The sequence below is a fragment of the Chiloscyllium punctatum genome, chromosome 9, assembly GCF_047496795.1.
Source record: "Chiloscyllium punctatum isolate Juve2018m chromosome 9, sChiPun1.3, whole genome shotgun sequence".
NCBI classification, from domain to species: Eukaryota; Metazoa; Chordata; class Chondrichthyes; order Orectolobiformes; family Hemiscylliidae; genus Chiloscyllium; species Chiloscyllium punctatum.
Genome location: NC_092747.1, coordinates 87,225,009 through 87,244,726, shown reverse-complemented (window position 1 = coordinate 87,244,726; position 19,718 = coordinate 87,225,009). Strand labels below are relative to the sequence as shown.

General features: G+C 42.6%; 1 protein-coding gene across 3 annotated transcripts; it reads left to right on the top strand.

Annotated features, from left to right (window-relative positions):
* Positions 1–610: 610 nt before the first annotated feature.
* Positions 611–17,787, top strand: LOC140481538 (SLIT and NTRK-like protein 5). 3 transcript variants are annotated; one of them, XM_072577905.1, is made up of 2 exons: positions 611–1,682; positions 3,489–17,787. In XM_072577905.1, the coding sequence occupies exon 2, from the start codon at positions 3,533–3,535 to the stop codon at positions 6,299–6,301; it is 2,769 nt and encodes a 922-aa protein (XP_072434006.1). In that variant the 5' UTR covers positions 611–1,682; positions 3,489–3,532; the 3' UTR covers positions 6,302–17,787. The 3 variants fall into 3 exon arrangements, with proteins under 3 accessions (XP_072434006.1, XP_072434007.1, XP_072434005.1); XM_072577906.1 differs by lacking the exon at positions 611–1,682 and adding an exon at positions 2,200–2,653; XM_072577904.1 differs by lacking the exon at positions 611–1,682 and having other exon boundaries at positions 2,987–17,787.
* Positions 17,788–19,718: the final 1,931 nt, after the last annotated feature.

Sequence of the window (19,718 nt, the reverse complement as noted above, 5' to 3'; positions counted from 1 at the left end):
TGCTCTGACTGTAGTAAAGCAGTCCGAGGAATTTCACTGGAAAATTATCGAGTAAAATTTGACACCCATACAAACACGTAAAGAGATATTAGGGCAGATGATCAAAGACATATTGGCACGTAGAAAAGAGAGGAAAGAAGGGTCTGCGTGAGTCTGGTCCTTAACAGCTGAGGCACCGCCATCCAGCGGGGATTCACGAAAAGAGGCAATGTACACAAAGACCAGAATTGGAGGAGTGAGGTGGATACAGGATCACAAAGTTACAGAGGACTGCACAGGATATTATAGCTCGCTGTGTGTTTGCGTAATAGTTAGCACTGTGTCAACTTTTCAACTCACATTTCTGGCCGCCGTAAGTACGATAACTTTTGCGCACGGTGATAAGTTATTACCGTCTGTGTTTCAAAATAAAGAAACTAAAACTCAGTGGGAAATAGGACCCTGAGCGGTGACCATCCCTGAATCCAGATTTTTTAAAGGTTCCTCCTGTCGGAACGTCAGCAAAGTCAAATACTGTAGATGGAGTTTTGTGTGTCCTTCTTTATTTCTGTCACCCTGCACTGCCATCTATTGGCCATCAGCTACAATCAGTTCATTTCTCTCTCTGTGTGTGTATGTGTGTGTGTGTGCTGTTCACCCCCGCTGCGTATTTGCCTGCTGTTTGGGAAATGGCTAGAATGACAAACAACCACGCTGAGTACAGTAAATACTGACGCTCCTACAAATGGTTTGTTAGCGCTGATTTATCACCCTCTTAAAAAATATGGACTGGATCGGCCTTGGTGGAATGAATAGAAATTACAGCGTTCAGAGAGAAAAAAAATCGGAGGAAGAGCGCTGTCCGAAACTCGCAAAAGACTCGGGTGCATTTTCCAGACATACTACGTGCTACTCGATTTTGTGTTTCGTTTCACTGAATGTCCATTTGAAACAGAAGATTTCGTTTTTCCGACCTCCCCTGCCAACTAATAGCTTGGATTAACCTGACTGTTGACAGCACGGTAATAATGGTCCCAAGGCAATGGATAAATGGAAAGGGAAAGTCGACAAGGAGAGAGGACCCACAGCGAAAGTCCTTCCGCATTCCCCGGGGCTCGAATGGATTCGAGGTTGACACCGCGGTGAATTTCTCCAGACGGCCACGCTTCCCGGCTTCCACATCCGACTTTCCTCTTTAAGGCAAAAAGCCAAGAGACGGACGAGTTCGCTCCAGCCATATTCTACAGTCGGTGACTGCGAGGCATCTTGTAACACAGTCGGGCTGGCGGAGGAGTGGTGCTGCTGCTGCTGCTTTTGGAGTGTGGTGGGCGAGTGTGGGCTGCAGCGGTGGTAAACCAGAGGATGTGCTTCCGTGAGCAAGGGGCTGGGGACCGGTCGGAGGGGCTGCTGCCGACCCGGCTTGTCTTGTTCACTGTCTGCTAAAGTTGGTGGAAGTGCAAGTGGGGGGAGAAGTCGAGCGTCCGTCCGTTCGGCGGGCGGTCGCGCAGCGAACGTCGTGAGCAGGAGCTAGTCCACGAAATCTCTCTATCTCGAGTGCGACCGCGATTACCCCTGAACAACAGCCACTTGGAAGGATTACTAATCACCTTCCAAAAGCGCTAGTTCCACTCGGATCGCGGCCGGAAACGCACCCCCACCCTCCGAACCCCTGCAATGTTGTGAGATTTCAGGAGACGAGCTGGGTAGGTGAATCCTAATTTCATTAGAACTGAATGTACGGGGATCTAAATCGGCCACCACTGTGTCTTGGTGCTGAAGTAAGCGGGTTTAATGTGTTGTGTGTATGTGTGCCAGATGCAGTAGTCAGAAGTATTGAGCGCTGAGCAAAAACAATGTTAAAACAAAACCTCCTTTGATACTAAAATGAGACATATATGAGAATCCAGAAAAGTAAATTGCGCTGGGCATTGTTCTAATTAGTGTTGAGATCAAATGCGTGAAGTTTCGTGTTTCTTGCTATATTTCCCGTTAGTATATCTGATTAAATAGTAAAACTTTTTCTTTTGGGTGGGGGCCTGGGAAGGAGAAGGTTGATCAAAGTACTCCAGCAGATATCGCAGTGATCAGAGTAAGGTAAAGGGAAATTAAAATGGGGGGGGGGGGGAGAGAGAGAACAGCGTCCTCACACCTCCATAATGCGAAGGGGATTCCGACTGGAAATAATAATTGTGTTGAAGTGTTGTGCTTAAACGTTGCACCTTGTGTATTGGATAGCCTGGAGTTGCACAGTGGGGACACACAAATCGCGGTCAGAATGAAGTGATTTCCAGCATCAGTGGGTCGAAATATGCATCTCCTTTTTTTATTGCGGAGTGATGCAGTGCCTGAATGAAAACAAAAAGCGCCAGGAAATCGGATTTGTTCGAGCGAAATGAAATTTGGGTATTAAATCACTGACGTAGATCATTTGTTTGCCTTTAATCAACTTGAATGTATCTTTTTACCCGGAAGGATGAAGGGCTGCGACAGTTACCGCCGAATCTGACCAGCATTTCCTACGCTGGCACATTGGTGACTGGCTTTATCCAATTACAAATGTTGTAATCTAGCGACTTGCATCGGGGTTTGCATTTTGCCAAATTCCGAGTGGAAGTCAGATATGACAGAATGTGTCGAGCTCTCCTTCAAAGCCGCTAGTGTTTGGGGACAAGGGGTAAGTTGATTCGTGGGGTGAGGGTGGGGAGTCCAGCATTCTGTTCGAATTGAGAGAAAAACAATAAAGCCATTTGTAGCCTGTTTATTATAATTGTTATTTCCCGATCACTTTACTGTGCTTGAAGTGAAGCCTATGAGCCGCATTGCTCTGTTAGAGCGCTCAGTCGCTTCTGAAGCCTTTTTTCCTCCTCCTTGTTGGGCAAGAGGGGTTTTGAAAGAGAACAGTTGATCTGGAATTAGCTGCAGAGAGAATGTGTGCGTTTGGTCAGCGCTGGTATTATATTATTTTCCAAAACACAAAGATGCTTTTGAAAATGGCCGTGATTTCTTTTGAACCGGGGGCTCCTGGCGCATCTCATCAAGGAATAGATTTGAAATGTGGTCAAATGCATGTTGATGCTGGAGTGACGTTAACGCAGTGGGTGATAAGTGACGCTCACACTAAAATGCAACTTCCTATCTCAACTCGGAGGAGCCTCCTAGCTCTGCCTTTAGCCAGGCGGCACAGTGCAGTACGTCTCTCTCTCTGCCCAGTTACAGCCTGCGAGGAACTTGCACCGGAGAAGCAATCAGAGATCCTGGGAGTGATCATCGGGGAATGTCGTTTTCTTTAAACTTTGGATGACCTCAATCTTATTGGGGAAGGGGCGGGGATGCGATAGCAATTTGAGTGCATTGCCCGCCCACCCCATTTCAAATTGGATTGGGGGGGGGGGGTCTGTGTGTGAGGGGTGCTCTGTGCGTTGTTATATATGTTTGTGGTGATGGTCGTCGATGGTTCACGATGGCAAGTATTCACACTTTGCTTTCTTTCTCTCTCTGTCTTGTCGAAGGTGAGCAGCCGCGGGTGGGAGTGAGCACCGGGAGCCCCGCCGAGATGTCCGTGTGGCTCACGCGGGCCGTCGCCTTGGCTTCGTTGGTGGGCGGCTGGTGGTGGCGGCTGGAGGCGGTGGCAGGCGGAGCCGCCCCCGAGAGCTACGGCGAGGCGTGCGAGAGCCTGTGCTCCTGCCAGGAGAAGGACGGCGTGTTGGTGCTGGGCTGCGAGGACAGCCGGATCGTCAGCGTGCTGCAGCTCAGCCCGCCCCGCTGGCCCGTCTACCACCTGTTCCTGAGCGGCAACCTGCTGAGCCGCCTGCAGACCGACGAGTTCCTCAACTTCAGCGGCGCCGCCGTGCTCCACCTGGGCGGCAACCGGATCGAGGAGATCGAGGCAGGCGCCTTCCGCGGCTTGCACGCCACCCGGCGCCTGCACCTCAACAACAACCGGCTGGAGGGCCTGCGGAGGGACGCCTTCGCCGGCCTGGAGCGCCTCGAGTACCTGCAGCTGGACTACAACTACCTCCGGCGGCTGGAGGGCGACACCCTGGACCGGCTGCCCCGCCTGCAGGTGCTCATCCTCAACGACAACCTGCTGGCCGGCCTGCCCGCTGACCTCTTCCGCCACGTCCCCCTCACCCACCTGGACCTGAGGGGCAACCGGCTCCGGGCGCTGCCTCACGCCGGCCTCCTGGAGCACCTGGGCGGCCTGGCCGAGCTGCAGCTGGAGGACAACCCCTGGGAGTGCGGCTGCCCGCTGCTGGCGCTCAAGGCCTGGCTGGAGAGCATCTCGTACACGGCGCTGGTCGGCGAGGTGGTCTGCGAGACCCCGTTCCGCCTGCACGGCCGCGACCTGGGCGAGGTCTCCCGCCAGGAGCTGTGCCCGCGCCGCGCCCCGGCCCCCGTCCCCGCCGCTGCTGCCGCCGCTGGGGTGGGCCTGGACTCGGACTGGAGGCCGCCTCCGCCTGCCCTGAGCACCCGGGGCTACTTCCACAGCAGCAGCAGCAGCAGCAGCGCGGTCCCCCCGCCCGCGGCCACAGCCCAGCACCACATCCCCGTCACCTCGTCCCCCTCCAGGTCCCAGGCCAAAGGCACCCGCCTGCCCAAGGCGCCCTCGTCCCGGGTTAGGGTGACCACCTCCCGCAGCCCGTCCCTCAAGGTGGAGGGGGACGGGGGGGTGGTGGAGGAGGAGGAGGAGGGGCAGGGTTACCCTTACGGCCCCATCTTCGCCTACCAGACCAAGCCGCCGGTGCCCCTGGTGTGCCCCCGGCAGTGCAGCTGCCAGCTGCAGATCTCCGAGCTCGGCCTCAACGTGAACTGCCAGGAGCGGCGGATCGAGCGGCTCTCCGAGCTGCAGCCCAGGCCCTACAACCCCCGCAAGCTCTACCTGAGCGGCAACCGGCTGGCGGCGGTGCGCCGCGGCGACTTCGACGAGGCGGCCGGCCTCGAGCTGCTGCACCTGGGCCACAACCGCATCGCGGCGGTGCAGGACGGCGCCTTCGCCAACCTGACCCAGCTGCGGCGCCTCTACCTGAACGGCAACTGCCTGGAGGCGCTGGGCGCGGGCACCTTCCGCGGGCTGCGCAGCCTGCGCTACCTCTACCTGGAGTACAACGCGCTGCGGCGGCTCGGGGCCGGCACCCTGTCCCCGGCGCCCGGCCTGCAGCTGCTCTTCCTGCACCACAACCTGCTGAGGGCCCTGCCGCCCCGCCTGTTCGCCGGGCTCAACCTGACCCGGCTCAGCCTGCGGGGCAACCGCTTCGCCTCGCTGCCGGTGGCCGGCCTCCTGGAGCAGCTCGCCTCCCTGATCCAGATCGAGCTGGACGAGAACCCCTGGGAGTGCGGCTGCCCGCTGCTGGGCATGAAGCGCTGGCTGGAGCGCCTGGGCCCCGGCGCCCTGGTCCGCCGCCTCGCCTGCCACTCCCCCAAGCACTTGGCCGGCCACGACCTGGCCTCGCTGCGCGCCGACCTCATCTGCCCGGACCACTCGGACGAGGTGGCGCTCTCGACGCCGTCGCTGCCGCAGCCGCCCGCCCCGCCGGGGGCGGCCGCTCGGCCCCTCGCCACGGCCGGCGCGGCCACCCCGTTCCCGGCGGACGGGGGCTCGGTGGTGCCCCTGTCGGTGCTCATCCTCAGCCTGCTGCTGGTCTTCCTGGCGTCGGTGTTCGTGGCGGCCGGCCTCTTCGTGGTGGTGATGAAGCGGCGCAAGCGGGCGCAGAGCGAGCGCACCAGCACCAACAACTCGGACGTGAGCTCCTTCAACCTGCAGTACAGCGTCTACAGCCACGGCCCGGCGCCCAAAGCCAAGAGCCCCGCCGGGCACGTCTACGAGTACATACCCCACCCTCTGGGCCACATGTGCAAGAACCCTATCTACAGGTCCCGCGAGGGCAACTCGGTGGACGATTACAGGGACCTACACGAGCTCAAGGTCACCTACCGAAACCCGGTGGAGGACGAGCGAGAGAACCAGTTGAGGAGCCCCTCGTACAGCATCAGCACCATCGAGCCCCACGAGCAGCTCTCCCCCGTTCAAGACGTGGACCATTTCTACCGTGGCATCTTAGAGCCGGGCAAACAATCGCCCACTGGCAACAGTGTTGAATATAAATTTAGTAGCCCACCAAACTATAATTACTCACCGAACTATGAAGTTAGACGCCAGTATTTGCATCCGGAGAGGATGAGGGAGACGGTGCTCTACGGGGCACCCAGTAATGTATATGCCGAGCAAATTAGAAATGATTACCTGGAACTGAAAGCAAAGCTTCACATCGAGCCGGACTACCTCGAAGTTCTCGAAAAACAGACAACGTGCAGTCAGTTCTAAGCCACAGAGTTGTTTATATACAGTATTTATTTCTAATTATCTGAAATTCGGTTTAATTTTTTATTGTTTTCTTTTCATTTCACATACTTGTTTGAGGAGAAAGTGTCTTGGCCACCAGATAATCACCTTGAAAGGAGATTTCAGCCAGGGGTGTGCACCGCAACTCACGGCACCACTGAAACACTGGAGTTTGCTAGGATCAGAGGACCCTAAACTGAAGATTTTCCTCGTGATATACTGACAATAGGCATAAGTAAACGTATTGGGTTTCATTGCCCCAGACGGGAACCTTACAGTATTTCTTACATTAACTTGTCCACCTGGAAGCAATTTTTAAAAAATTACTTAACTAAATTAGCATCACCATTGTGTTAGTAAATTGCAGTTTCTTCATGTGTACAACAAGCCAGGTATTTTAGTTACAAAGTAGACGGATACAATACTTTATAGTCACATACACAAAAAAATCACCTGGTAGTTACCTCTCCAACCAAAATATTTTGCTTATTCCTAGATGACATCAGAAATATCGCATGTTGTACAAAAATGCACCAGTTCATTTTTGCAGTTTTGCAACATGACTCAACATACCTGATGCAGTGGATCAAAGTGTGTCATAGGTGATGTCAGTGCACAATTTGGATTTGGTTCTAGCTTCAGCTGTCTTTATAATTAGTCAAAATGGTCCTTCATTGAAACTCACGAGGCTAGCACATCCCTAATTTTAGTATGAAGCTCTTATTCTTAAAGTGGATGTCTTTGTATGCATTCTGCACTTTTAAATTAGAAAGAAACCTGAGGTCTTTAATATTCATCTCAGAATTGCACAATTGAGTGTGTGCACTGGGGCCACGCAGGGCTATCTGTTGGATTGTACAAATCTGTATGTAGTGTCTGTACCCTTGTAAAAAGAACTGAACGGGGTAGTTATATTACACCACCAGGTGTTAAAACTGGTTATTTGTGTGACTTTTTTTAATATCATATATAGTTTAACAAAAAATAAATTATAACAGGCAGTTGAACTTCAAAACAATGGCAGATTGCTTTGCATTGGCTACACATTAAAGCCAAATAAAGAGAGATGACAGTGCAGTGAGAATCTCTTGTCAGGAAGCAGCATTTTAATTGAATTTACTATTGTCATTTTAAATATTTGTTGACATGGAATTGTATTTATTTGTCAAACTGGATTTCCAACATGAGCCAGCAGCAAGCTTAGTAGTCTTAAGTTAAGGGTTAATGTGATCTGTCGATGAAGGAATTCTAGTTAGAGAAGCATCCAGAGGTAGACCTGGAAATTTGACTCTACAGACTGCATTAGCATCCCCAGTAGAGGTCTCCACAACAATCATCAGCAGTATTTTAGATCCAAACCCTTAAATTGTTAAATATGGTATTTGTACCCCATCCTCTAATACTATAATTAACAAATATACATGAGAAGGTCAATATTAAATTAGTAATTTTTTTCACATTAATTGGTTCCTAAATAAAGTCATGTTTTCACATGTCAAGGGATTGACAAGTGTTCAAATGGCCAGGCCTTCTTCCTGACACAGTAATCATTTAAATAATTTGTAAACTCCAAAAAGTTTTTTAAAATACTGCTATAAAGTGTAAGCATTTATCATTATTTTCACACAAACATATCAGTGAGACGATTTAGTTCATTAGGTAATGTGAAGGAAACCATCCAGACATGATTTTCTACTGTAGGTCTTTATTGTGGAACATTGGAGATTTATTTTATGATGCAATACTTTTCTGTGGTACTGCAAACATAATTCAGATCTAATTGTCACAGAACAAAAACTGATGCATTGCCCTCTGAAATCTGTTAAGTAATTTAATTTAATTACATTGGATTTTCTGGAAGTTTTGATGTAAAATACAAATTGGTACTATCAAAAGTTATACTGATTTCCCAAAGGATTTTAGCTTGTGGACATATTTTCATTATTATAGCAAATTAGAAAGCACCATATTTACTATTTTCACCTAATTACATTATACTGAAGACTCAGTAAACCCTTTTCACTCTTGCTTCTTGTAATATGTAACCATCATGGCCAGTCTTAAGCTGGAGCTGGTTCTAGTTTTGTGGAATTTAACAGTGCATTATAAGTATAGTGGGAATATACTGTTACTTATCATGATTGTACCCATTTTCATTTTGTTTTTTTCTCATAGTGCATACATGTTAAGGTAGGCAGGCATAAATGGGAAAAGATAGTTGGAGTGTAGATTATCAGATGCATTCTATCTTCTTTGCTTGGCCCAAGTGTAATACAGCAGCATACCAATAAAGGAAATCCAGTCTTTCTCCTTTCCTTGCTGAAGATGTTGCCACTATATGCCACATGCACTAAGTTTATTTCATACACCGCTGTCTAATTTTCTCCATTGCTGATTTAAACTGTATGGTCCAGCAAAATACATCCTGACTGACTGGGTTATTGAGATTAGTTTATCACTATGCAAATTTGTTAAAAGGGAAAAGATTTTGGACAATCTTCATTATTTAATTCAATGCAGCTTGAGATAGTTATGTCAGTGCCATTCATTAAAGTGTTCATGCATAAACCAAATATCTATATAACTTAGATTGAGTTAGCTGTTGAATTATTGTTCCCAGAAAAAAAACAATGCTTAACTCTTTGAATTCCAAGTCAAATCCAATCTCATATCTATTTAGTTTTTATGAGCAAAGTAATTATTTGTATTCCTCATAAATACGTTTAAAAAATCCATTTAAAGTACAATGGCCAAATCTTGCTGGAATAGGGCATCATTATTGTTTAGATGTTTTTTTTCACCTGAGAGTTAATGCTTTTTTGCGTTGGAGCTTCTTGCCAGTGAAAGCTGATAACAATGGGTGACAGCAACAGGATAACTGGGACCTGGGTGAGTAATAGGACCATCATTAAAACTCACTAATAAAGCAGGTTTAAGGCTTGAGAGAGAAAAACAGGAAAAATAGAAAATAAGGATAAATTAGAAACAAATCAGGTTTGGAAATTGAAAAGACAAGAAAGCAAGATTGGATCGGAAAAAAAGACAAAGTGTGCAAGTATTTACATTTAAAATGTGCAAAATATTTGCTAACTTTATTAAATGCAGGAAAGAGGCTCAGCAGTTTAAATTATTGCAGTTCTGAACCAGATTAATTGGCACTGCATTATTAGTTTTATTTGATTAAAATATTTGTACCTGTATACTGTTAATTTTAACCCCTAATGTTTTCCTAAGTATTGTGCAAACTTAACGCATTATTAAAAATTAATGGAAGGATAAAAAAGAGATGCTTTTTATGGGAAGAAAGTGCAGAGTGGCAAAAATCAAGTGGCTAATTCTGGAGATTCACAATTCATGAACTATCTCTTCATGTCTTGATTTTCCTGCCAAATTTGTCTATTAATAATGGTATGTCTAAGAAAGATTTTTACTTTTTCAGTAAGATATGGCCATTTCAAGGTAATAAAACTGGGACTACCTGGATGGTTAAAATCATCATAATTTCTATTTATTAAGTGATGGTTTGGGAAGTTTATTGTTTGAACTCGTATATATTTTCAGAAAATCTAAGTTGCAGTGACGTATTTTTGAGCAATGATTGATCAAATTATTGACATCTATTACAACTTACCAAATTACATTGAGTAAATGTTCAAAGAAATGCATTATGTTCATTTAGTTATAATTGATAAAGTAGCACACCTCCTATCTACAAACCTTACCAATCCAAATTATTTCAACAACAAAGTCCTGGAATATTAAACTGTAATTTACAAATCTAGAAACAGACAGGCATTCAAATTGTCTTCCCACAAAAATTTTAAACTTGATAATTATTTTTAAACCACTGACTGATAACATTTAAAATCCTTAGTAGATTTTTTTTGTCTGGGATACTGAAGTTTTGTGTAGTAAATTTTTACAGAGGTGTGAATGAAGTAAAAAACAAAATGGTGCTCAACAGTACAATCTGACACTTTCTCATTAGGATGAAAGAATACTTATATTGATTTATGCAGTATTTCTTTATTTTGTCTTTTCAGCAACAGAATATTTAGATGAAATCTTAATTTTTAATGCAATCGGAATGTGACTAAAATTTTGAATATGTAACCCAAAACGTAAGAATCATGCTCAAAATACATAATATATGGAGTACAGAGAATTGGATCTTGTTAGATGTTCATCTCAGTACTATTTCACATGAATCCAGGTAAACATTATCATCCATTTATGCTGGTTATTAGCCAGAGAAGGCACCTTAAAATAGCATTGAAGAAATAAGTCAGTTGTAACGTTAATAGCTGAAGGTGTAAATTAAACATGCTGCACAAAAGATGGAATGAACACCTCTGATTTTGAGGTGTTCTCTGATAGAGTATTACTTTTTTTACATTGTACATCCCTATAAATAATGTTTCACTAAAAATGAATAGTTTGTTTAAATTTGAAAGGCTCTCAATGCACTACAATTACTGTTGATTCCCATAAGATTCAGTTTTGTGACATCACCTGAATTTCTGCTGGTCCCTGCAGAAACTGGTTTGCTGTGTCAGTGTTCAAGTATCGTGTACTGCAACACAAAGTCACAAGGTATTAACAATAAATTCATAAGCAGATCCGTACTACAGTATTGCTACAAAAGTTGTTGATGGATAATTACAAACAGAATAGGAAGAAGGTAATTAAGATTTGTTTTAAATAAATAATTTATTTTGTGCTCAGGAGGAGTAAAACAATCTTTTATTGTTTTATTGTATTGTATTGAATATAATAACTATAGTTTTATCTTTGAAAAGTTAAAATTATTGAGTGAATTATGGCAACAAAGCAACTCAAGCGAACCTGTGCTCAGGACTGATTTGTAGAATAGTTGACTGTTTCCGTGACATGCTTATGATTTGTTGTGTCTTATTTTAAAAAGAATATATATTATATTAGTCTGCTACATTTTTATGATTAAAGAGAAAACCTGACATTAATTTACAGCAAATTAAATTGACATATGATTTATTGTTTTAATAATTACCTAGGGAGTTTCCTGACTTTGGTGTTTTCTTTTCAATCCAATTTTTTTTTGTGGTCTGCACGGTAAAAGTAAAACAACCCTTGGCTCTATAGGGACTGGAAATTCAATATATACATTCGAGCCATCACACAAAGTGATACAAACATTCCTGTGAATCCCAAAAACTCCTGTCATCCCCCTGGAATATAAAACATAGAAAATAGGAGCATGGGTAGGCTAACCAACCATTTGAGCATGCTTCCCCATTCATTGTGATCCAACTCACTACTCTAATCCGTTAGTCCCAAGTGCTATATCAAACTTCTTGAAATCATGCAATGTTTTGTTCTTGACTGTTCTGTGGTAGCAAATTCCATAGGCTAACTACTCTGGGTGGAAAAATGTCTCCTTATCCCAGTCTTAAATCATTTACCTGGTGTACTTGGACTGTGATCCTGATTGAGGTCTAACCCCCATCATTAGGAATTTTCTGCATCTACACTGCCTAGTCCTTTAGAATTTTATGCAATTCATGCGATCCCCCTTAGTTCTTACAAACTGCAGCAAATACTAACTGATTCAACCTCTCCTCATTCATCAGTTCTACTGTTCTAGAAATCAGTCTGGTAAATCATAGCTGTTTTCCCTTTATAGCAAGAACATTTTTCCTCAGATAAGGAAACCAAAACTGTGTGCAACATTCCAGATGTGGTCCCACTCAGGCCCTGTATAATTGCAGCATGATGTCACTGCTCTCGCACTTGAATTCTTTGGCTATGATGGCAAAATTTAATTTCGCTTCTTTACCACGTGCTGCATCTGCATGTTTACCTCCAGTGACCAGTTCAAAAGCCCAGGTTTCATTGCACATTTTGTGCTCTCAGATATAGCCATTCTGTTAATAAGCTATTTTCCTGGTTTTTTTGCTATCAGAATGGATAACCTCACATGTATCCACATCGTACAGCACACACCATGCATTTGCAAATTCATTTAGTTTACCCAAATCACAGCAAATAATTTGTATTTTCCCCACAACTCATCTCCAGCACAGCTTTGTGTCATCTGCAAATTTAAAAATATTACATTGAGTTCCCTGTTCCAAATCATTGATATATTTTAGCAAGAGTTGGGGTCCTAACACTGATCCCTGTGGTACCCTACTATTCACTGCCTGTTTTCTTTGTTTTTCCTCTTTCTTTCCTATCTGCAAACCAGCTTTCTATTCATCTCAATACACCACCTCCAACCCTTTGCACTTTAATATTGCTCATTAATCTCATGTAAAACTTTGTTGAAAGCCTTCTGAAAGTACAATAAAGCACGTTCCTGACTTCCTTTCATCCACTTTACTCGTTATATCCTTGAAGAAACTCAGTAGATCTGTCAAACATGAATTTTGGAAATCAATGCTGTCTGTCTTGTCCTGCCACTTTTTTTTCCCAAATGCTCAGCTATTGTATGGCAATAAAAAAAAACATTCTACACACCATTGCGCATAATATCCCAACATAATCCCTGACACACTTCTTTAATTATCTTCAGTTAGAGAACATTTGAGCCCTATCTGTATTTTTTTCTTTGTTACAGGAAAGTCAGATCAGCAAAAACACTCATTGCTATTTCAACCTGGCTAAATAGAATTATTCAACAGAAGAAATAATTCTAGTGTATCTTGTTAAGGAAAACAAAATGACAATTTAAGGAAACTTTTAGTTTTTGTTTTCAATTTGCAAACCTTAAGTACCAAATTAAAGGAAGCTGGACTTTGCTCTCAGTATTTCAGTTTCATTAGTGTTATTGAAATGACCCCTGAAAATGTTATTTTTGAATGGAAATAATACCAGTTTAATTGACTTAAACGTAACAATCTAGTCTACATGCAGTTTGCTGCTCTGTTCACATTCACAGTGAATCTTTACAGCATCCTCACAGCTCTTTGACTTCATCATAATTGTAATTTTTTGGTCTGTTATCAATTTGACATTTCTCTGTGCTTTATTTTTAGCTCATTGGTTCAGATCTACTTGTGCGCACAGTTTTAACGGAATCCTTAACCCATTTATTTTATACAGGCTAATGCATTTTTAAAGTAGCACACTGACAGTTGTTGCCTGTAAACAGTTCACACACATATTTAGGTAAGAAGAAAAATTGAGCTTTTTTCCCCCTATGACTTGCACCAGAACAATATATAATCTATAATTTTGGCCTGTTGGAGAAGGCTGCATGTGAAATCTCATGTTGTGCATTTGTCAGTCAATGAAATGCTGCAAGATATTCAGACTTTGTATAACTCATCCCAATACATAAAAACTGCATTGGAATATGAGAAAGCAATGAAGTTTCAGAAATCTGTACAGTAGAAATCAGAAAGCAGCTGTTGTTTAATAGTGAAAGTCAGACTGCTTGGATACAAAAAGATTTAGAAATTCCCCTTAGCAACAGAAGTGTGGATGAGAATGTGAAACTTACTGGAAATTTTACTCACTCAGATCAGTATAAAGAAATGCCCTGCTGATGTATCAAAGATCCAGCATATTTGTGAAAGACTGATTGGCCTCCTTCTACACCATAGGATTCTATGAATACAATGGTTTTCTGGAGGAAATGTGCATATTATAAGGAATCAAAAACATGGTTCCAAACAGCAAGACACATTTGTCTTACGGGTTAACATGGAAATCATACGATTTATAATAGACATAATAAAAAGAGAACTATTGCAATGTCATCTTTGATGCATTAGTAATACGAAATGAACAAAATTCACAAGTACCAACCCATGCTAAAGCCTGGCTCTCCAGGTTCTAGTATTTAAATTAAGTGTACAAGACTTGTATTTCCCCTTCTTTTCTCTTTACATTGCAAACCAATGACATTGAATGAATTTTACTACTGGGGTTCATAATCTGAATAAATAATGCTGATCATAAGCTTGTTACAGTTAAAGAGAAAATAAGACTTGTATTTATACAGCACTCTTCATGAATTCAAGATAAGATTACATATTTTATTTGCAAAAATATACTGTTTTGAAGGGTTATCACTTGCAATGCAGGAAACACACCAGTCAATTTACACACAAATTCCCATAAATGTAAACATCATAATGAGATGATAACTTGGTTTTATTGGCATTGACTTCAATAAATATTGCTTAGGACATCAAGAATAACTCCCATGATTTTTCTTTCCAAAATAGTGTCATGGAAACTTATGAGAAGGCAGTCGGGACTTCATTTTCACTGACACTCCTAAACCGGCAACATTTCCCCAGCACTGAATGTCAGCATGACATAGTCATTCTAATTAGTACAGTGGAAGTTGAACCCACAACCTGAAAACTCAGAGTGGTTCTTGCAATCCATTTAGCCAAAGCTGACTTCTGAAATTGAGGCAATTGAGATAATTTCACTTGAAAAATGTGGTGTAATAAAATGGATCACAGCTTTAAAGCACAATGAGTAATGCTTATTTCCATTGAGTTAAAACTGATTGGCCAATATTACATTTACCAATTTTGTAGAATCCCTTTTGATTAGATCATTTTGCTCATATTTATTGTACGTTTTACCTGTTTTAACATGTCTCAATTTTATTTCTACGTATTTTATTTCCTGTTCATTCTCAGCACTGCATTTTCTTCCCATATGATATAATGTATAACCATCTTCAACATTGAAAGTTCTCCAATTGTCTGTTAGCCAGACAATGTGCTCCACCAAAACAACCCTATATCCCTATCCCAAGCTCATCAAATAAACAAAGTGATTCATCACTGGAGAAAGTGAGGACTGCAGATGCTGGAGATCAGAGCTGAAAATGTGTTCCTGGAAAAGCACAGCAGGTCCGGCAGCATCCAAGGAGCTGGTTATTATTTTGCCTTCATTGGCTAAAGGAAAAGGCAGCATCTGACGCCTACCCCAATGTGCAATAACAGAGTATTGCTGCAATGTTAGGTGGAAATTTGAAATTTACTTTTTGATACTAAATTGCACTTTTCAAGATTCACATGGATTTTTTTCTTCTTAAGGTCAGTGGAGCAGGGGATAAGGAACAAATAAAAAAATTAGGAAAAGATCAAAGAAGGGCTCATGCCCAAAATGTCGATTCTCCTGCTCCTTGGATGCTGCCTGACCTGTTGCGCTTTTCCAGCAACACATTTTCAGCTCTGATTCATCACAGGATCCACATCTGAAGCACAGCTACCTTGGGCTCTCTCCTGGAAATGTACTTGCAAATTGTATGATTTAAATGAAATATGACTCAAATACTGCTATGTTATTTTCTACACACTATAAACTTTTAATTTTACATTTATCGAGTAAACCTAAACTGAGTTAACATTGTTCTATGTAAACCAAATTTTATTTTTCAGCCAATTTATTATTTAATGTTCTCGTTACTTGGATATATTATTGATGTGCAACTGGGCATACTCATGAGAAACCTTTCAGGCTTAGGTACAAATGTTTCAAAGGATGGAATATAGTACAAATCTTTGTAAAATGATGAGAGACAAATTACATTTTTCTCTTAAAGAGAGGTATTGTGATACACTGAATGTCTATTTATTGACAACAAAGTTCTGTTATTAATGCTTATAAGATTTGAACACTTCAGAAAACAAGTTTTCCAATTGTTATGTCATAATCCTGAAAGTATGTTTTTGTCTGTTTCTGCAGAATTTTAATTGAATTTTTGCAATTTCCAACATTTGTTTTGGTAAAATCTGTATACACTGCCTTGCTGAATATTAAGGAGGGATTACACAAATGATAAATTGGATTGAGAATTGTAGTGGGCATGCTAGTTTCAGCTAGCCAGTTTTCACCTCCAAAACTGCCACTGACATCTCAACACCTGTTCTCTCTTTTACTGTTTCCTCAACTGTCAGCTTGTTGTGACACATCCATTCTAGTATTTCTGTGTTCCACAGAATAGTTTTTGTATTTTAATTCTATTTAATGAATGTGCATTCACTAAAATTAGGTCAAAGAATAATGGTGCATTATCCAAGGTTGTTATTGGACATTAACATGGATAACTGAGAGACCAGCAATGAACTAACAACAGTCTGCTGGCAACCTTTCCATCATCAAATCTTCAGTCAAACTGTGTACTTCATTTGTCCACATGGGAACAGAAGATCATTTATCCCTACAGACCTGTTCCATCATTCAGTCAGATCTGGGTCGATCCTTTCCTAATTTTTTAATTTGTTCCTTATCTCCTGCTCCGCTGACCTAACGAAGAACTTCAGCTGTGACAATGGATGCACTGAGCAATGCGTACAGGGATGAGAAAGCCACCAAGTAGATCTTGTTCCCAATGGTGATCACTTCCCCCAACAGCAATCACCACCCTAATTACCCCAACTCAGCCTTGTGAGTGCAGTATCCTGAACCCCTCACTTGGGCATTCTTTACAAGCTATGATGAAAACACAATGACTCAGCATATAATGTGGCCTCCATCATTGTTCTTCAGGGTAGAATATTGTTATACCAACACTGGCTAGGCGGCACTTCTAGGACAAAAGAACAATTGACCATCTGATTGTCTGGCATCCCTTGGAGTCATTCTTTTCTCTGAGATGGAGGCAGAAGCCACAAACTAAGTCATATAACACCCAGATCACCAAAAAAATCTGTTATTGGGCCTCCTGGCCTGTAGACTTGGGTTCACCCTGACTTTTTACCCAGACCCACGTTCCCATGAAAAATTCCAGCTGATGCCTAGGTCCTGCTACACACTGTTAACAATGCACAAATCAATGAGTAACTATTGAGGAAGAAGAAATGCATAGTGAAATGTCAATCTCCAGAAAGTGCTGGTGAATTATTACCACTCTGCTCTGACATGGTGACTATGCAATCCTTGGCTGCCTTTCATCTTGTTCAGTTGCTAGCTATTAGTCATTGTTAAGGAATTATGTGCAATGGTTTCACTTAGTCCTCCCATACGGTTAGTTCTGGAGACCCACCCACCACCCCCACATAGATCCATTCTTAGCCCTATCTCATTTCTCATCTATAAGCAGCATCACAGTCACATCAATTGAACACAACTTTAGGTTCCACACACACATTGAAAGCACTAAACTGTACCTCACCACAACATCTCTCAACCGCTGTCACACAGTTCATCCAACATGGATGGCTAGACATTTCCTCCAATTAATTGAGCATCACTAGGGCTCAGTTGGCTGTTATTGTTGGAAAGTAATAAGATTCTGAATTTAAATCCCACTTGAGGATCTGAGTATGAAAGTCAAGACTGACGCTCTGAAGCCATATTGAAGGAGTGTGGCATTGCTGTCTTTCAGATGATATGTTGAACCAATTAAGGTTCTGCCTATCCTCTAAGATGAATATAAAGACATAAGTATCACCACACTCTTCTGGAGAAAAGCAGAAAATCTGTCCCCAATTTTGTTGTCAATCTTTATCCCTCAATAAACATCACATAATCAAATTACATGGTGGTCTGTGCTTTAGACACTTTGACCAGTTTATTCATAAAATATTTACTCTTTATCTGGCTCTATCTATCTGAGAAATAAAACTACCCAAAATGATCCACGTGTTTGATTTAGGTCACTGGAACCTCCTTCCTCTCTGACATAGGGCTATCTTTCTATCATGAAGTTATGTATTGCAGGTCAGGACAGATCTTATCCTGTGTCCTCTTTGGTTGCTGCATGGTCTTCTGCCTTGAGTGGATATCAATCTTCACTATGGAGATGTCTTCTAGATGAGTGTTTTTATCTCCATCACCCTGGGCCTTTCACAATGTTCTGTGACCATTGGCCAACCGGCTCATGAGCAAGGTTCAAATCATCCAATGGGCTCGCACCAACGCCCTTCGTTATTGTCAAGCCAGGAACTGGCTGGAAGTCAAGGTACTAGAAAGTCTGTTCAATACTTCTCCAATACACAACACCTGGACTTGGTGTAGCTGGTTCTCCCTGAACCTTTATAACCTTGTTGACCTTGGTTTCCACTGTTCTCTGCAGCCAATCACTACTGGCTCTTGTTTACAGTTTGGACAATTTTCTGTCAGGCCCGATTTCTAGCTATGTATTAGTTTAGAATGGCCAATCTAGTGAAAATAGATCCCTAGCACAGACCATGCTCCTGTGCAGGGACTCAGATGGATAGCCTAATTCCCTGAGTCTTGGCCTCCCCATTGAATATAATACCCTACACACTATCTTCCTTATGCAATAAGCTCAGCAGTGCCATATATAAAATATCTTAATATAGAAATTGAGAATCAGTCATTATTTACATATGTTGGTTCACTCTCAAGCCTGTTTTGGGATTAGCAGCACTTGGACAGTGTAAAATTCATACCACGCAACAATTTACATAATCCTTTCACGATACATTACGGTTCATTAATTCCTTGGCTCCCTTTTTCCAGCAGATAAATTTAACTGTGAGGACAGTGAAGTAAATCAAAGTAAACAGGATAAGCAATGCAGCCAAGCGTGATGGGAGATGTATCTATTGGTGTATCTGCATGTTTGAGCCCTAGGCCCAGAAGTCATCCCACCAACGAGTCACTTTAATTTCACTGATACCCTTTTGAATTTGTTCTGTCTGCTGAATAACATAGGATTCTGCAGGATAAGTCCACAGAATAGGAGTTTCATTGATTAGGGACTTCCTCGGACTCAATCAAAAATCACATGAACTAATTATTCCCAATTGTAACTTCTTTTCTTTCTTCCTTGTATGTTTGGGTGTGTTGTGACAATAATCTCCCAATTTTGAATGCACAAATAAGCCATACTTTTCTTTAATGATAAGAAGAGTTTTGTAGTGGGTCATTTAAAAACTAGATTTCACACTCAGGGTTTGTAGGGTACAGACCTTAACCTATTTCAAAAGGGAGAAGAAAAATTAAAACTAAGGGAACATAAGACTACAGACTGGGAAGGAGAAAAACAAAATAATTCACTTAATCTCTCCTTCCTACATAATAAAAGCAAAGTGTTGGAGAAACTCTGCAGGTTTGGCAGCATCTGTGGAGAAAGAAGCAGAGTTGACATTGTAAGTCTAAGTCGAGAATGTTTTGCTGGAAAAGCACAGCAGGTCAGGCAGCAGCTGAGGAGCAGGAGAATTGACGTTCCTGATGAAGGGCTCCAGCCTGTAACACTGATTCTCCTGCTCCTCGGATGTTGCCTGACCTGCTGTGCTTTTCCAGCAACACACTCTCGACTCTGATCTCCAGCATCTGCAGACCTCACTTTCTCCTAGTTGATTATAAGTCTAGTATTTAAATGTGTGAGGTGATTCATTCTGGGAGGCCAAACAAGACAAAGGAGTATACACTGAATGGTTGGACCCCAGGAAGTACAGAAAATCGGAGAGATCTTAGT

Bases quoted from the DNA above. Each gene is read 5' to 3' on its own strand.
- LOC140481538 (XM_072577904.1), top strand. From the start codon at position 3,440: ATGGCAAGTATTCACACTTTGCTTTCTTTCTCTCTCTGTCTTGTCGAA.